The sequence below is a fragment of the Felis catus genome, chromosome A2, assembly GCF_018350175.1.
Source record: "Felis catus isolate Fca126 chromosome A2, F.catus_Fca126_mat1.0, whole genome shotgun sequence".
Lineage (NCBI taxonomy): Eukaryota > Metazoa > Chordata > Mammalia > Carnivora > Felidae > Felis > Felis catus.
Genome location: NC_058369.1, coordinates 38,289,660 through 38,306,809, shown reverse-complemented (window position 1 = coordinate 38,306,809; position 17,150 = coordinate 38,289,660). Strand labels below are relative to the sequence as shown.

The window sequence follows — 17,150 nt, the reverse complement described above, 5'->3', positions numbered from 1 at the left end:
TGTCATCAGGAGGGTTTATTGATGACACTTTTCTTACTTGAACTTTTCAAAAAGATTGGTCAGTCTATATTCTGCACTTGGGAGGACTCTCCTATTTTCCCTCTCTCCCTTTCTCTCTCTCCCTCGCCCTCTCTCTCTCTCCCTCCCTTCCTCTCCCTCTCTCCTCTCTCTCTCTCAAATAAATAAATAAATACGACCCATGTTACAAGCTTAAAACAGTCATTTTGTATTAGACAAAATCAGTTTTGTTCACAGGTACATACTGTACCCTTTGAGTTGACTTAGAGGTCAAATTTGCTAAGTTTTTTTTCTTATATGATCTTTCCAGGTCACCCTGGGTATATCTTACCTGCTTTGATCTCCCTTCTCCAAATACCTTTATCCATAGCGTGGTTCACCATTTACCTTTTCCTCTTTATTTGGGCTCAGAAACGACCAAAGTCTTACTGTTGATTTAAGTTCCTAAGTTCCCCCAAGAAGAACTGGAGGATAAAGTTGTCTCCGAAAAGAGCCCGTTGTTGTCCCCTAAGTTTCTGTCTTTTGCCCAGCCCCTTCTTGGCCTCCTGCCTCCCTTCCTCAGAGTCCCATTTATTCATTGTTCAAGTTTTATGTCAGATTTAATGTAGGAATAGTGTCTGCTTGGGTGGATTGCTATGCCTAAGGAACGGTCCGCGAAATGGACTAAATCTAAGAAAATGTAAACAAATGTGGAAAGTTTTCTAACTTAGACTGATGGTAAGTTTTCTTTGCTGTGGCATTTGCCCAGGATCGTGAAGGTCAGGATCCCACCCTAAAGTGTACTTCCCGGAGTCCTCCTGTATGTAAAAGAAGCCCCAAACATGGGTGGGTACTCAACACAAACATGTTTCTTCCATTTTTCCTTCCAGGCACTTCAAGTGGCAAGACAGCTTCTCCTTCAGCAGCAACAGCAGCAGCAAGTTAGTGGATTAAAATCTCCCAAGAGGAATGACAAACAACCAGCCCTTCAGGTGACAATTCTTTAAAAAAAAAAAAAAAAAAAATGACACGATACACTTTGGGAGAGCTGACAAACAATTCAGAAGCGGATTGTGTTGGGAGTTGCAAATCACGTACGAAACTCTTGTGCAGAAGGTGCATTCTTAGTTTACCAGCAGAGTATGACATTTCGGAAGAAATGTCTACTTAACCAAAAGCGCAGTTGCTGGGAGGAGCGTCTCCTAATGAGATGATGTAGTAAGAGGATGAGTAGTTACAAGTGTGGGTTGCTTAATAGGCAGCAGGTAGCCCCAAGGAGCAGTTCCTAGTACTCGAGGTAGGTCACCTCATTGTCTCATGATGGGAGTAGAAATGCAGCACACGTACGTGTAATGTTAGCGCAGTGGTTTTTAACTGGGTGTGATTTTACCCACCAGGGGGACGAAGGGCAATGTCTGGAGACAGTTTTTTTTATTGTCCCATGGGGGCATGGGTGCTCCTGACCTCGAGTAGGTAGAGGCCAGGGATGCTACTTAACTGATCCTGTACTCCAAGGCAAGATCGCCCACAGCACAGAATCGTTGGTCCCAAAGTGTCATGGGGTCAGGCACCTGTTAGTAGGACGGATGAAGATACGGCACTTTTAATATACCTAGTAACCAGTATAATGCACACTGTTCTTTAGTGGATGTTTTCTGGATCGTTCATAAAAACTGGCAAGCAATTTGCGTGTAAAGATTTCAAAAAAGACTGGTTTGGCAGCTTCTTGTTTCAGGCCCATTGAGGGCAGAGCCGTAGTTCCCGGTAGGAGCGGGCTCGTAAAAATCTGCTTCGAATTTTCGACTTGGAGCTGGAAACTGTGACAGATATTTCCAAAAAATTCGACAGAGGGTGTTCATGCTCACATCCAAGACAGGGCACTGCCAGGTTCTCTGTGGTTCAGCTACTCGTACAGCTGGGAGTGGGACGTGCTCGAAACGGGAAGTAAAAGGAACTTCTCACCCTGGACATCTTGGGACGGAATTTGTAAATGGTAGCTGCTGGGTGGAATTTGGCCCCAGCGACATTGATCCACGGGGTCAACCCAAATCCTAGCTTGTGTTGACTTCTCTCAGGTCAGAACGAAGTGACCACACTTCCCCAATGATCCTGCAAAGATCTGACCGACGTTGGGGAACAAGCCCTGCCTCTACATCTACTTGGGAAAGCGTCACTGCCTAGAGCACATAGAGTAGCACTTTATGGGGAACAGTTGGATGGCAATGTGCACTGTTGACTAACACTTTCAAAAACAGTTAGTGATTTGGTAAACCATCATCGCTGATCCATAGGCCTTTCCGCGTGTGTGAATGCCGGGGATATTTTTAATGAGGTGCAGTGCCGTTGAGGTCCCATGTCAGGTGCTGTAAGAAGTGCTTTGTTGTGCAGATGTCTTAAGAACAGCTCTGGAGGATGAAATATGACTGTGTTGACCTTTCAGCTGTGAGCTTATTTGTCAGGATTCAAATAAGTTGAAAGGATCAAACTGAACAGTTTCCGTAGTCAGACTGGGAATTGTGTTTCAGAGGTCAGCCGCGGAGGCCACATTGCAGATTCCAGAACATAGCCAATTGTTGGTACATATTAAAGTGCTGGGGCATCTCCTGCAGACAGAGACACAATTAAAATTCTAATTTATTAATGTATACAGGGAGCTGGCCCAGCCTGTCACTCAGTGATTCAAATGACTGTCCATTCTTTTGGCCTCCCTCTTGGAGCTCTAACAGCCTTAAAAATACTGTTAGTCCTCTTGAATTTATCAGACCTCAAGTGCATTGGAAAAATGACAATATATTATTGCGGGGAGGTGGGAATCTTGTACGTAGTAGAGCTTTGGTTAGGGATAATTTTAAAAAGTACACACATACACAGTCTGCCTGATGCACTGCTCTTCAGGATTGAAGATCATTTGTAATTTTTTTTATACTAGACTTATATTCCCTCATACTTGCTTTTTAAAGACATATGGCATTTTTAGGTAACTTCTTTTCCAAGATGAACGAAGTTGCTTTAGGGCTAAATATATGAAGTAAAGTTTCAGGGGATTTCCTTTTGAGGGCTCTTTTTCTTGCCCGTTATAAGGTTTTCAGCCACCAGAAGAGTATGATACAGAGAGCTTCATTTTTCTTGGCAAAGACAGTGTCAAAACCAACCTAACACATTCTGCTGAGCACTTCAGTCTGTATAAAAAGTGTGGGGCGAGGGGGCCATCTTGAATGCTGGTTTTGCTAAATAAGATGTTTTGAGTCCCTTCCTACCCCTCTGTGGGAGAGTTGACAAGCATAGAATTTAGACCAGCTTTAAGAGTTGATTGGGAGAAAAAACAGTGGGTTGACTGTGCGCGCGTGTGAGTGTGTGTGTGCGTGCGCGTGCATCATAGACTACGTCTTGTCAGCTGCCTGGTAGGGTCATGCAAATCCACCAGGCTTTATTAGGTTGGCTGACCTTCTACAAACAGAAAGGAGAAATTACTAACCTAGGTCACATGGTATATTACCTCCTTATAAAAATACGTATATAGACTCGGTGATTCACGGGAGGAGTAACCTTCAGAGAGATACCTTGCCATGCCATGCCCTCGCTGGGGCACCCCGGCCAGTGTGGCTCTGAAATGAAAGGGAAATCCCATCACAAATCTTAACAGGGTTCATTTCTGTTGTTCGTACCCTTCGTAACCACACTGAGAGACCTATTTTCGCAAATTTCAGATCTTCCGCATAGAGGAAGCCTTGACAGGGGAGAAGAATTTGATCTACTGATTGCTTGAGGGGAAAGAAAAAAAAAAAAAGAAACCCAAATCCCCAAATATACTGTGACTTATATTTTAGGCATATCTCACACTTCTCTGCTTTATGTTTGGCAGTGCTCTCCAGTTTCCCAGGCTGATGATAACAAACAAAAGAGAATGGAAAGTTAGAGGAGGCTCTAAGTGGTTACTCGATAGAGATCACAAAATGTAGTCAAACATCAGCAATTTGGACTAATTTCAGGAAGACGCTCTCTCCAGCTACACGTACAGAACTAAATCTGAGCTGGCCACATTCTTGGGCGACGTGTGGTTTATATAATCAAGGCATTAATTGGTATAGATTCTGCTTTTGATGTTCTTAAAAAACACTCTACTTGGTAACCTAAATAGCCCCTTGGTCAGCCTGGCCTCTTGAGCTGCCTTGCAATTTTTCTTTTTTTTTTAATGAATGACACAAATGAAAATTGAAAATTGGCCCCGTGGTAAATTCAGGATGAGGATGATCTGGGTTTATTAGATGTGATTTGGTGAGCATTTCTGGATCAGCCTCCACGCGTAGGGCACCCTGCCGATGCTTATATCCACACGAAACCGTCAAGGGTACAGACCCTGCCCTCAGGATGCTTAGGAGTTGTCAAAGAATTAACAAGGGTTTGCTACAGAAAAAGAAAATTGTATGTGGGTAAAAATAGTAGGCTTGCTTTTATAAATATTTACATGCTTCTGAAGATTGCTTGAACAAATGAAGTAAACGCTTAATGATGCAGGTGTGCTCATAACCTCGAAAACGTGTGACTTTACTGGCTGAAGATTAATTTGTGAGTAGATGAGCAATTTTATTGATCGAATTTTGGAACTTTGACCACCGTTTCTGGGTAGTAATTCATTTTGGTTCTTTAAGCATTTTAGTTGTTGGCACGAGTACATAAACTGGAAGGAAATCAAATGACACATTTTCTCCTAAGAAAGTAAAAGTACATGTGTATTCTGGCAGCGTTAAAGTTAGGAAAGAAAGTAAACCTTGTGTGTTGCTTACAGCGGAAAGCTGACCACAGTTTCAGGCCGTCTATAAAGAATTTGAACTTGAAACCAGTCATCTGAGACGTTCCCCTCGTGCCTGTCCTCCCCCTTCCAAGGTGACATCGTGTAGGAGCCCCTCATCCAGGAGGCCATTTCACTGGAAGGAAAGGTAGTGAAATCCACTGGGGAGTACAGCCGTGTCATCCAGTTGGAGGCTCAGGAGTATAATGAGGACTCCTGCTTAAGGTAGAGGAGATTAAAATACAAGATGCAGCAGGTGGTTTTTTTAGCATTTTTATTTGCAGTTATATAAAACGTGCTTTAGGCAGCATTTTTGCTTTGCATTAATGCCACATATAATCTTAGCACCTCATATCATTTCCACGTTATTCGCTAAGGAATAAATGGGTAAGAGGAAACCTTTAAAGGAAACTACAGTTTTATGTTGTAGATAGTGAAATGGAATGGTTTTTGAAATACTGACCCTTAAAAAATAGCCCTGCGCACTGAATTAGTAAAGTGGATATAATTCAGGAGGAGGCAACAAAAATTGTTTTAAATGTCTAGAGTTAACATTGTCTAGAATTGGCATCCCCGACACGAAATTGAGGGGAAGTGGTGAAATTTGGATGCCTTGTCAGATGTCATTGTTAATCACACGACTTTGGAGACTCCCAAAACCCTGCAAAATAAATCTTGGTAAGAATCAGTAAAGTAGAAATGATGCTTTAAAAATGGTTATTAAGTCTTTCGGATTATACACACCATTAAAAGTACGATAGAGGCAGTGACCCCTCCCTTGAGAAAAATGCCCAGGCACACAGAATTTTGTATCCTCTTGTAAGGGTTTCCTGAACCTCAAAGCCATCCTGTGGCCCTGGTCAAATACTCTTAATTTCAGATGTTTTTTTTTCTAAAATAGTATGCTTTGGGGTGCCTGGGTGGCTCAGTCGGTTGAGTGTCCAACTTCAGCTCGGGTCATGATCTCACGGTTCGTGGGTTCGAGCCCCGCGTTTGGGCTCTGTGCTGACAGCTCAGAGCCCGGAGCCTGCCACTGATTCTGTGTGTCTCTCTCTTTCTGCCCCTTCCCCGCTCATGTTCTGTCTCTCTGTCTCTCAAAAATAAGTGTGTAAAAACTTTTTTAATAAAATAGTATGTCTGGTCCTTACCTCTGAGTTTCTGATTGGAGTTGTAATATAATCAATTAGCTCATTTTTGCCGTTTCAGCTTCAGTGTATAGGATGATCCCATGTCCCAGCCTTTCCAGGATATCCCTAGTCTATGCCTGTTGCCTGGCTCTATTTATAAAAATTGTCACTCTTTGAAAGTATCCCAGTTTGGGCATTTAGTTACATGGTCATCTTACATGTATCTAAGCATTAAAATTCAAGTGCGATGCTCATATTTTAAATGTAAGCATATCTTTGTCACCATATGCACATGTCACTGTATGCAAAGATAATTAACATTTAGTCAAGTGCTGAATGTGGGACCATCCCCATGGCTACCCTGTGGTATAGGAATGTCATTTACCTGTGCTGTGGATGCAGAAAGGTAAAACTTACAGAAGTTCCCTGACTTGCTGCAGAGCACACAGACAGGTATAGCACCAGAATGGGCAGCCAGGTTTTTTGGGGGGACCACAGACAACCCGTATGCTGTCAGGAAGTTCATTATAGCTGCCCCTCCCGTGTATATTTCCTCAGCATCTACTGAGTGCCCTGTTTGCCACAAATAAGCAAATTATTATGTTTTCCATATTGTAAGCAAAAATGAAACCAAACCAACAAAATCCTATTCCACTGTAAATATCTGGATTTCAGTTAAGAGGACTAAGGTCTGTGTAATTATCCTTAATTGTCGCCTTGTCTGTGTGTGTGTCCCAGTGGTGAGCGACAGCAAAGAAAAGTTATTTGTCCTTCTCAAGTCTGAAGTGCTCTTCGGAGCTTCCCTGTGTCGGAACATGGAATGGTACGTTACAATCATTGCTGGGGCTAGGAGGTGGGGAGGGACAGGGAAAAAAACATACTTGACTGGTCAAAAATGTGTAAATTGCTAACAAAATGACACATGTAATTAAGAGTGCTCCTACCATTTTACCTTGTGGTTTACACCTCCAGTGTTGAAAAAGAGAGCGACTCCCACCTCGCTAATTACCATTATCACTGAAATGCTAGGGTTGGACTCATTAGTTCCATGTGCATTTAATTAGAGGAAGGCTGAAATTGGATTTAACTTATTACTTTTTCATGGATCACTTTCTTGTCATCACTTCAAATTGGATTGCAGCCCCAGGTAACTAATTATGAGAGCCACAGGATCAAGAGTGAAAAAAAAGGTAATTAGGAATAACACTGTTGGACCCTTGCTGGTCGTCCACTTGTGCTTTGGAAAAAGGAAAAAAAGAGAGAGAGAGAGAGAGAGAGAGAGAGCCGTATTTTGTAGTATTACAGATTAGGGAGTTAGAGGTATGCATGGTTGCTGGGCATCATGGGAGCCTGTCACCACCCATAGTGGTTTCTATGATATACAACTGAGTTGAAGATGTCGAATCGACATGGTTCCACAATCGGCTCCTTAATACCTAGATTAAACTTGTAAAAGCAACAGATTGGCTGTAGGTATGAGGCATCTCAACAACTGTGTAGTCTGGGGGCCTCACATATATGATTACAACAAAGCTGTCAAGATGCCTCTGAGCCAAAGTACAGAATATTTTAAGTACAGGGAGTTAGAATTTAATGAACGTATTAATGTTCCAGAAACATCATTCATATCTGACAGGAAGACATATCAGTCAGCACAACAGCAAGGTTTAAGGGTTTGTACATCAGGAATTTTTGTCAAAGTTTCCAGCAGACCATAATATTCAGACCATTTACAGTGCTTCTGGTTTGTTCTCTTACCCCACCCCAGTGTTGTGGATAGGCTTGCTGAGGTTCAGTTTCTCCTTCCGCCCCCATCGAAAATACTTTAAAACAAATTATATTGTTTCCATGTGCAGAGCAGAATTCAGAACTGCAAGCAATCAATTTTATTGACATCGTCTGAAAAAATGTTGGTGACAGTTGGAGGATGTGAAAGGCTTGGATTTTTAAAGTCGCCAATACTAAGTGTGGCCAAAAAAAAAAAAAAAAAAAATTCTTTTTTTTTCTTTTTAAACGTAATCTCATTACTCAAAAGAAGTCCTGGGAGTTAGACTCTCCCAAGAAGGGATTCATTCTTCTTTGATAGACTGTGATAGCATAATGAGAAATCTTGATATCAAGCCTGTGGGTTTCCATGAAGGGAGAAAAAGCTTCCCAGAGAAGTGAATCACCAAGAAAAGATGGCTATTGTTTCCTCAAGTTGTTTAAAATTGGTTTTAATGCTCTGTTAATGCAAGCAAATAATCATGATTCGGTCTGGGGTGACTTTCAAACCTGGGTAAGTGAGACTTGTTATTTTTTTCAGGACCACAGGGAAGTAGAGACAGGGATGTGCCTACCTGACGGTGGCCACCACATTATTATTCCCAGAGTGATAAAATGCTCTTCCTGGAATTACGACTCCGTTTCCTTTGTGAACCTTCTGAGCGAAAGCTCAAAAAGCCAAAATAGTCATCATCAAGTCGAACGCAAAAAAATTAAAGCTTTTTTTTTTTTTGAACATCTTAAGTTGATTTAGAATTTTTGTACACAATATTCGTCTGTGGTTGAAAGGGGGCACGCCGAGGTCAAGTGATGTAGTGTTTTCCATTTTTCCATATGAGTCTCACAGTGTGTGATAAAAGCAAACTCCTTTATTTGGTAAGTCTGCAGGAATTTCTGATGAAGTGCAGAGGTCATGTTCCCTGTCAATTTGAGTAGCCAGCATTTTTTAACTACTGTTTTTTCTTCTCTTTTTGTGTGTGTCTTTCCTTCCCTGCCCCCCCCTAAACCGTGGCACTTTTGTGACACATGCACAGTGAAGTCTTCCAATCTGAAACTCATTAGCACACAGCATTGGACCCTGTCCAGTGGTTAGAAAATTTCCTGAAGCCTAGAATAACAGCATTTGGTGTGAGCACCACAGACCAGCAGTGACAATGGGGGTAGTCGCCCTGCCCTGGCGCCCTGCCCGGTCGGGAAAGCCGACTGACCGTGCCACACAGTGGAGACAGAGGTCGTGAATATGGGATGGGCTCGGAAAGTTTGGTCCTTAGAGAAATATGCTTCTGAAATCACAAGGCAATATCTTTTTTTCCCTATGCTTATTATTTCAATTGGTTGGGAGGTATTTATCAACATTAGCTGCGGGAACATGAAAGCAAGCCATTAGAGAAATAGGATGAAAAACCAATTTCTACAGAATAATATTTTCACCTCTGTAGCTATTGGGCATTACAGAACCTATGGATTTAATTCATTCGTTCCAGCATTATTCGTGGCACCTCACGATATCCAGGTAACACGACCAAGATGAAATCCTCATCCTCACATTAAAAAGGTGACACAGTTCATGCGATGGGTCATGATCGTTTAAGCCAAGTCTTCCAACAGGAAACTGAGTCCCAGAAATGGAATAGTAATATTAAGGAGCAGGCACGTAAAATTATACTTTCTAGGAGCCAACTACTTGCAACAACCATGTGGGGATCAGTGCTACTGTTATTCCCATCTTACAGATGAGGGAGTGTCGGAGAAGTTAACTTGCCCAGGGCCACACAGCCAACGAGTGGCAGAGCTGGGGCTCTGGCCCAAATAGTTTGGCTCAAGCATCTCTGTGCTCTTACCCGTTCCATTCTGCCGACTCTCACTGAGCTGCTGCTGGGCCCGGCAGACAGGGACAGCGAAAGGAACGGAATCGGAGTTGCTGATGCCTCACGCTTGTCACTAACCACTAGACCACACTGTCTCCTAATTTGGACATATGTTTATGGGCATATTTGAAAAATAGTGCTTGTAATTGAAATATGCACTTTCTAAAGGGAAATGACGCTTGGGAAAGAGAGAAGAAAGGCGGGTATTACTCAAAGTCTGCAGACAACTCTGCAAGTAATTGTCTAAAGGCAGCCGTTGAAATTGAGAAGCAGTTTGGAAAATGTACAGTTTGGGAAATTTGTGTACCGATGTAATTACGGTAGTTGTGAGTTGATGTCATGCCTAGTAACTGTTTTTGTATTGCTTGGGCCTTTGTTACCGAGCTGTGATATCATGAGCAAACTATTATAAACATAGCATGGATATAGCATGCTTGTGTAACAAAAGATCGGGAACTTTTATTAAGTTTGTTTTCCTTGTCATATTGTAAAAATTTATTATGTGTACTGTGTATATTAGAAACAGATTCGGGTAATTCTGTCTAAATGAAGTCATCCCGGCTATTTCCAGACTGTCTGTTTTTGGTTGTGAATAATTTTCATACATCAGATGGTTGTCATATTTAGTCGCTCTCAAAATTTTAAAGAGAACATATCCCATTTTGAACTTGGGGTGGACTTTAGCCGCCCTGCTGTTGGGATTGTTTGAGTTTGAAATTACTGCCCAGTAAATTATGGAGACTGAGCACCAGTCATTTCTAAAGGGTCTGGGCCCGCTCCCTTCTATTCATAACCTTTCCCCCTTCATCAAAAGAACAGATTTTTTAACTACTTAAGTAGTAGAATCGAAAGCTGCCAGGGCACAATTGGGCAAAGAATGCCAGCCCTTGTCCTTTTATGTTACATCCCATTGAGAAGATTTGGTAAACATTCAAGCAGACAGAGCCCGGCATTTATCGGTGTTCATGGTAGAATGTGGATTTTAAATGGGTTGTTCAAAAACTTTAGATGACTCGATCCTTCCCAGCTACCCTCCCTAGCTCCTTTTGCTTACCAAGCTTTTATGACCCGAGTCTTCTGCCTGCTGCTTCACTTTGGTTTTTTTTATACCAGCCATTTTCCTTCCTCCCCTCCCCTGAGTATCTGGCTTTTTTTTTCCCCCCCTTCATCATTTTCTTGAAGTGTATTGTCACTAAATTCAGTGGCCATGTCTCCATTGCCACCCTCCTTCAACCTGTCTGACTTCCTCGTGGCTAAGTCAACCTTTGGCTAACTCAGATTTCTGGCGACTGCTTTCTTTCAGACTTCATCAGTGCAGTACTCCAACCCCCACCCCACCCGGGGTCCCCAGACTGTTTTCCTTCTGTCTCCCAGTCCTCTTCCAGAAGAGAAGTTCATACATTCCCCAAAGTTCATGTCCTTTGATCTTCTCCAATCGTGTATCCATTCGCTTTGGCTGGCCTGGTGCCTTTGCACCCGTGAGTCCACGCCTGTTGATCCCCCTCCTGTCTGTCTGTGGCTCTCTGCTCACCATGACAGCACTTGCAATTATCTCTAATGCAACTGATCACTTTTGTCACCAGACTCTATTAGTCAGAGTCATGAGTCATCATTGACTTATTAATTTCCTTCATCCATACCACATTATCTGTCATCAGAACTGCCATTTTTCCTTCCACTCAGTATCTTGTGTCCATTCCTTTCTCCATGTTTCCCCTGCTTCCACCTTGTTCCACAGGTCAGACCTTCAGTTGGCACATGCTTCTTCCTCTGACCCCTCAGAGCATCTCCTCTGCTTCTTGCCTATTTCCTAGTCACCGTAAATGCTGTGTCACTCCCCTGTTCAAAACCTTTCAGTGGCCCTCTCTTATCTACCACACCAAGTGTAAAATCTGCTGCCTTCCCCTAGTTTCTTAGTATTCTAGGTTTGGATTAAATTAGATGTCCTGAGAAGAAGGTTGTAGTCTTCTTGCTGGGGAGGGGGGAAAAGGGAAATTCAGAGCCATGATTCCCTTTGTCCGGAGGTATGAATATATGTCCAGTCCGTTTGATAACATGTCAGAGTCCCCCAAATCCAGATTGTAAATATTGCTTGTTCTATCGCCTACCATTTAGACAGAAGGCCCTGGTGATTAAATTGTGTTTTGAATTTAATTCCAAGAGAATTATATCTCTGTTTTCTTCAAAAGGAAACTAAAAGCCATGTGATATGTTTTCCCAGATCTAAATTCTCTGCTATGTTGTCCCATGCTTCTTTTTCGTTGCTATCTATTGCTGCAGCCTAGTGGGTTCCTTGTGATCTTTTCTGGATGTAGGATCCGCAGCCAAGGCATTCCTTTGCACACGGAAGAGCTGCTTCATCAGACCTAATGGAGCCACGTTTCATGAGACGTTGGTCAAATTATGTCTGATTAGTTATTTGATAGCATAGAGGAATCGTTACCTGTTCTGGACACAGAATTAAGAGTCTCGGCCACACAAAGAGGTTTCGTCTGATCCAGATACAGAGCGGTCCTACCTAGAATGCTGTTTGAAGGATGCTAGAGTTAAGAAGGCATCCGCTGGATCAGCATGATTGATTAGGCATGTCTGCCATGGCACCACCAGTGGGAGTGGTGATAGGTGTACCTTCTACCTGCCCAGCTTGGTGTGGACTTGACTGACGTAGTGTTTTGATCCCACACCCAAGTAGCGAGGTACTTAGGATCATTTTTTTCTGGGAAAGTAGATAGATCCAGTGGTAACTATTCACATATTACCTAAAATTAAACACATACTTTGTGGTATTCCCTATACGCTTATCTGAGACCGAGAATATTGTATTCTTATCCTGAAACTGCGCCAGTGCATGGTCACAAATAAGGTGCAATTTGCTTTAAAGACACAGGGTCTCCTGTACTGGCTCACCACGCAAACTCGGCAGGGTGAGTGAGAATTTCAGAGATTTGTGGTTCAGAACACGGTGAGAGGGGGCACATCTTGATTAATAGCACAATCTCTGATGTGAGGCTGCCAGGTTTAAGTCCTAGCACTATACCCTTAACCACTCTGTGACCTTGGGAAAGTAACTTAACCTCTCTGTTTTCTCATCTAGAGAATGTAGCTAATGACCTCACCCACCTCATGTGATTGTGCACATGAAATGATTAACGCATGAAAAGTGCTTGCACCATGCCAGGCACATAGTAAATTCTCCAAATTTTATCTTAATTCACTTGATACCGGCTGCCATTCAAGTATATGTTGTAGGAGCTAACGGGGCCTGCCCATGTGCTTCTGGCTCACCAGTGTGGCACGCACGGTTCACCATATTTTATGGGAAGACCTCGGGCTCCTCATCTGCAAAGTAGGGATGATCAGAATGTCTCTCCTACGAAGCTGTTAAGAAGATTAGCTGGGTTACCTCGTGTAACAGCCTAGAACTGTGCCTGGCACACAATGAATTAGGCACCTAATAAATGTCACCTGCTGCCATTATGCCTGCTCCTAACTATAAATCGCATTATCCTGATGGAGCTTGATTTTCCTCGGCGTGTCACTGTTGGCATAAATGAGGGTCATGCTGTTCTGATATTCCCATCCTGGTCTTTCTTTTGTCCTTGTCGTCTCAGAATTTTTATATGAATTAATGCTAGGTCTTCTTAACGGCCAAGGCATTACTTCCTAATCTGAAACGCTGAAACCGTGGCTTTCTGCACCCTGCCTGGCCCAAGTCGGCAATCCATAGATGTCGCTCTCATTCATGAATTAGTGAATGAGTGGGTGATAAATGAACGAATGAGATCGTGAAATACGTAAGCCAAGAAGAAAGGAAAATTGATGCTGCTTTAGTGGCTAAGGCTGCAGGCTGGTGTTCGATTCACAAATCTCGAGGAACATTTCAAGAGTGGAAACACAGCATTCAAAGAATCCGGTGTCATTCCTGTCCAAAAATCTTTCACGGGGTCGATGACATGAATCTTGCCAAGTGTAGAGGAAGAATCAGAAAACTCCTGCATTGCTGTTTGACCGCCCTAATGCTCTGTGCTTGCCTTTGTATATTCTCTAATCTGTTTAAGGTGTAATATTAATGACATAGAGCTTTAATTCATAAGTATAGACAATTAAAGGAGACCAAAGGCAAAGTACAGAAATGTGTTTGTCAAGATTAAGTTCAGTGAAGCATAGCGAAGATGGAACAGATTATTACAAGAACTTGGAGGGAAGATAGAAAATCCACCGAAATCTCTCATTTTGAAAGGAATTGGTTTACTTGATTATTTGCAACTCCCTCACACTCAGGAAAATCTAAGACAAATGAAAGCAAAACACAATTTAATTGAGCTATTATTTTGCAGACTTTGGCTTGGTTTCAGACAGTCTAATCAAATTGTGCATTGCTCAAACAACTAATGTTAAATGCAGCCTACCAACAGATGTTTAAAAAGAGTCTCGTTGGAAAATCTGCATCCTGGATTTAGGCTGTCTTGTTGAAAAAAACATAGCTGCAAATTTATATTTTCAAGGACGACGCCCAGTGACAAGCATTTCCAGAAAAGATAAAGTTTTCTTCAAGCATGCCTGGTGCCTTGGGTAGAATTATCTTGAATAGTCAAAGGTGGCACTCTGGAAATTAAATTTCTTGGAAATTCTCCAGCTCTGTGCCATACAGAGCTGTGCAGAGAAATCTCCTTTATCACATTACGTCACCGGAGTCCTGTTGCAATCCCTGGATCGTGTCAGGGGCCCGTGTGCTATAATTTATAATGAGCCCCTCCAAGTCCTGCAAGGCACATACTGATTGATGACATTTAAAGGTACTGTCAAGGTGGCTAGGTAATGAACTTGACCTTCCTCTGTCATCTCAGTTTCAAGTTTGTACATATAAAGAGACTATTTCACCTGCCATGTTTGCTTGGAACTTTTCGTTAAATGTACAAAAGGAATTTGGCTTAAGAGTTAACTCTTTTTGGGGTGCCTGGGTGGCTCAGTTGGTTAAGCGTCCGACTTCGGCTCAGGTCATGATCTCACAGTTTGTGGGCTTGAGCCCTGCGTCAGGCTCTGTGCTGACAGCTCGGAGCCTGGAGCCTGCTTTGGATGCTGTGTCTCCCTCTCTCTCTGCCCCTCTCCTGCTCACACTCTGTCTCTCTGTCTCTCAAAAATAAATAAATGTAAAAAAAAAAAAGTTAACTCTTTTCTTCCTTTAGACCAGGGGTCAGCCAGCTTCTTCTGTAAGGTCTAAATCGTGAATACTTGTGGCTCTGCGGGCCATCCTGTTTCTTTGGCAATGTGTACTCTGCAAAAGCAGCCGTAGACAAGACATAAATAATGGGCATGCTCTATTCCAATAGAAATTTGTGTGGACGGTGAAATGTGAATTTCATGAAATTTTCACATGCCATGAAACATTCTTCTTTTGAATTTTTTTTCAACTCTTTAGGAATATAAAAACAATTCTTAGCTCCAGGGCTTTACAGACACAGGTGGTGGACTAGATGTGGGCTGTAATTTGCCGACCTCTGCTTTAGATGACCAGATAAGATCTTGCAGTTTGCTCATTGAACAAAGTTGCCTGGATGAAGCGTCTAGCAAGGACTGCAGTCTAGCCATCGTTTAGCAAGCTTTGTGCCTGACGTGCACCTGGACGTGCATCTACTTGGAGGAAGGGGCATCTTTCTCTACCTTGCACCGTGGTCCCCCCCAACACCCAGTTTATCTTCTTTTATCTCGTCTTAGTCTGACATCTGTCTACGCAGTGCGATACACGTGAGGGTAAAGCTAGTAATTCAGGGGATGCAGGGAAACAGACTTAGCTGCCAGGGCCTTTGCTAGACCATACCACATACTTGTATGAAATTGATGCTTTCATCAATCAACCTATGAAAAGGTGCTTTCAAGACACCTTGCTCCAGTCTATCAGAGTATTTTCGTCATGTGTCTGACTTGATTGCATCAAAGGACTTCACTGCCATCTGCCAGAAAAACGTCTTCTGGATCTGTAGATACTTTATCAATAGTTAAATAGATGTAGGATGTCTGCAGTGTGAATGGCTCCCCTTGAATCTCCGACGTAATGGCACTCCTTCCACAGGGGGCCCTCCTGCTGTGCTCAATCATACGCCGATGCAGATTTCCTCCATCGTTTGCATTTTGAATCCAAGCATGTCTGATTTTGACAAAGTGACTTACCTCCATAAGTCTCGGTTTCTTATCTACCAGAGATTAGTCAGTGGTTCTCAACCCTGGAGGCACATCAGAATTAATATAATTTTTATCAGCTTCAGGATCTAGGTCTCAAAGCTTTTTGAAATCCTAGGTAGATTCCTGAACTCTACTGAAGAAGAATCTTGGGACAGGGCCCAAGCGTGGGTATGTTTCAAAGCCTTCACGAGTGCTTTTCGTGCACTCCCATGGTTGAAGACCACTTGTCAAGGTGACAGTTAAGTTCTTGGCCAACTTGAAATCTCACTGTCTCTTTCATTGTGGTTTCACTTCATCTCTTCCCCAGCCTCCCCCTAGGGTAGTAGAAGTGAACTCTCTGACTGTATCTCACCAATGTGCGCCATCTGTGGTCATCAGAAAATGTTAAGGAATCCTTGGTCAAGAGTCTTGGCTTTGGCCTTTGGGTATTCGCCCAGGGCATAGCAGTGGACAGGAGGCTGAACATTCTGTGGAACAAATAGGTAGGCCACCCACCCTATTAACCTTTGGGTCCATTAGAGAGGTCCAGGAAGTGAAGACAAAGGATAATCCCGCTGGTATCCTATTGAAGGTCTTTCTGGGGATTTAAAATACTCCGCTCATCTTCCTGTCTCTGTGCAGTTGTGCACTTCTACTTTAGAATGGACTGGGAGACTCCATTTTTACAATACGTGCCAATTTTTATGCTCTTTCCAGGGCAGCCCAAATTGGGAAATACTATAAGTGTCCCAAGATCACTAATTTGATTTCCTACCAAAGTCGTTTGGATACCTTTCAGGTAAGTGTTGAAATTGGCCTACAAGCCAGAGTCACACCTGGTTTCTAGAAGTTTAGGGCATACCTCATTCAGGAACTCGAATGTTATTTAAAACGTGGAGTCTGTGTTTACCCAGAGCCTTTCTTCTTTCAGTGTTCTATAAACAAGTACCAGCTCTGCTCCTTTTGCAAAATACAGAAAGAAAATCTACCAACATGGAACCAAAAAGGCGAACTGGGTTTCTTCCACCCCTGTATGTATTCCCATATTCATGTTTGACTTCACTTTTTACAAATCGAAGCCGCTTCATTCTGCCACTGTTTGGGAGAAATTTGGGGACTGTTAATTGTTGAGGGCGAAACAGTCTGACAGCAGCCTGGTCAATGAAGTCCACAGGGCCTTTGGGGCAGTTTCTTTAAGGTAACACTAGCTGTTTGAGGCCTGAATATCCACCACCTAACAGCAAGTAACCAATCTGACTTTTTTTTTTTTAACACAATTTACCAATTGGCGTTCCACAAAAGAGAGATTATATTTTTTGACTTATGAACAGCAGGTCAGACATTTCAAAGAAAATTTAGAGAGCAGTAATTTTGAAAATGTACACAGATGAATTTGAAAATAAATATTTCACTGCCTACACAGCTCTATTTAGAATACTGGCTTTG

General features: G+C 42.6%; 1 protein-coding gene across 10 annotated transcripts in view; it reads left to right on the top strand.

The window, feature by feature from the left end:
- FOXP1 (forkhead box P1) overlaps positions 1-17,150 on the top strand; it is a 509,316-nt gene that overhangs the window by 351,217 nt on the left and 140,949 nt on the right. For all 10 annotated transcript variants that reach the window (XM_045053185.1, XM_023249951.2, XM_023249952.2 and 7 more), the window contains one exon: positions 888-989. In XM_045053185.1, the coding sequence (XP_044909120.1) occupies positions 888-989 (102 nt within the window). The remainder of the gene's footprint in view (positions 1-887; positions 990-17,150) is intronic.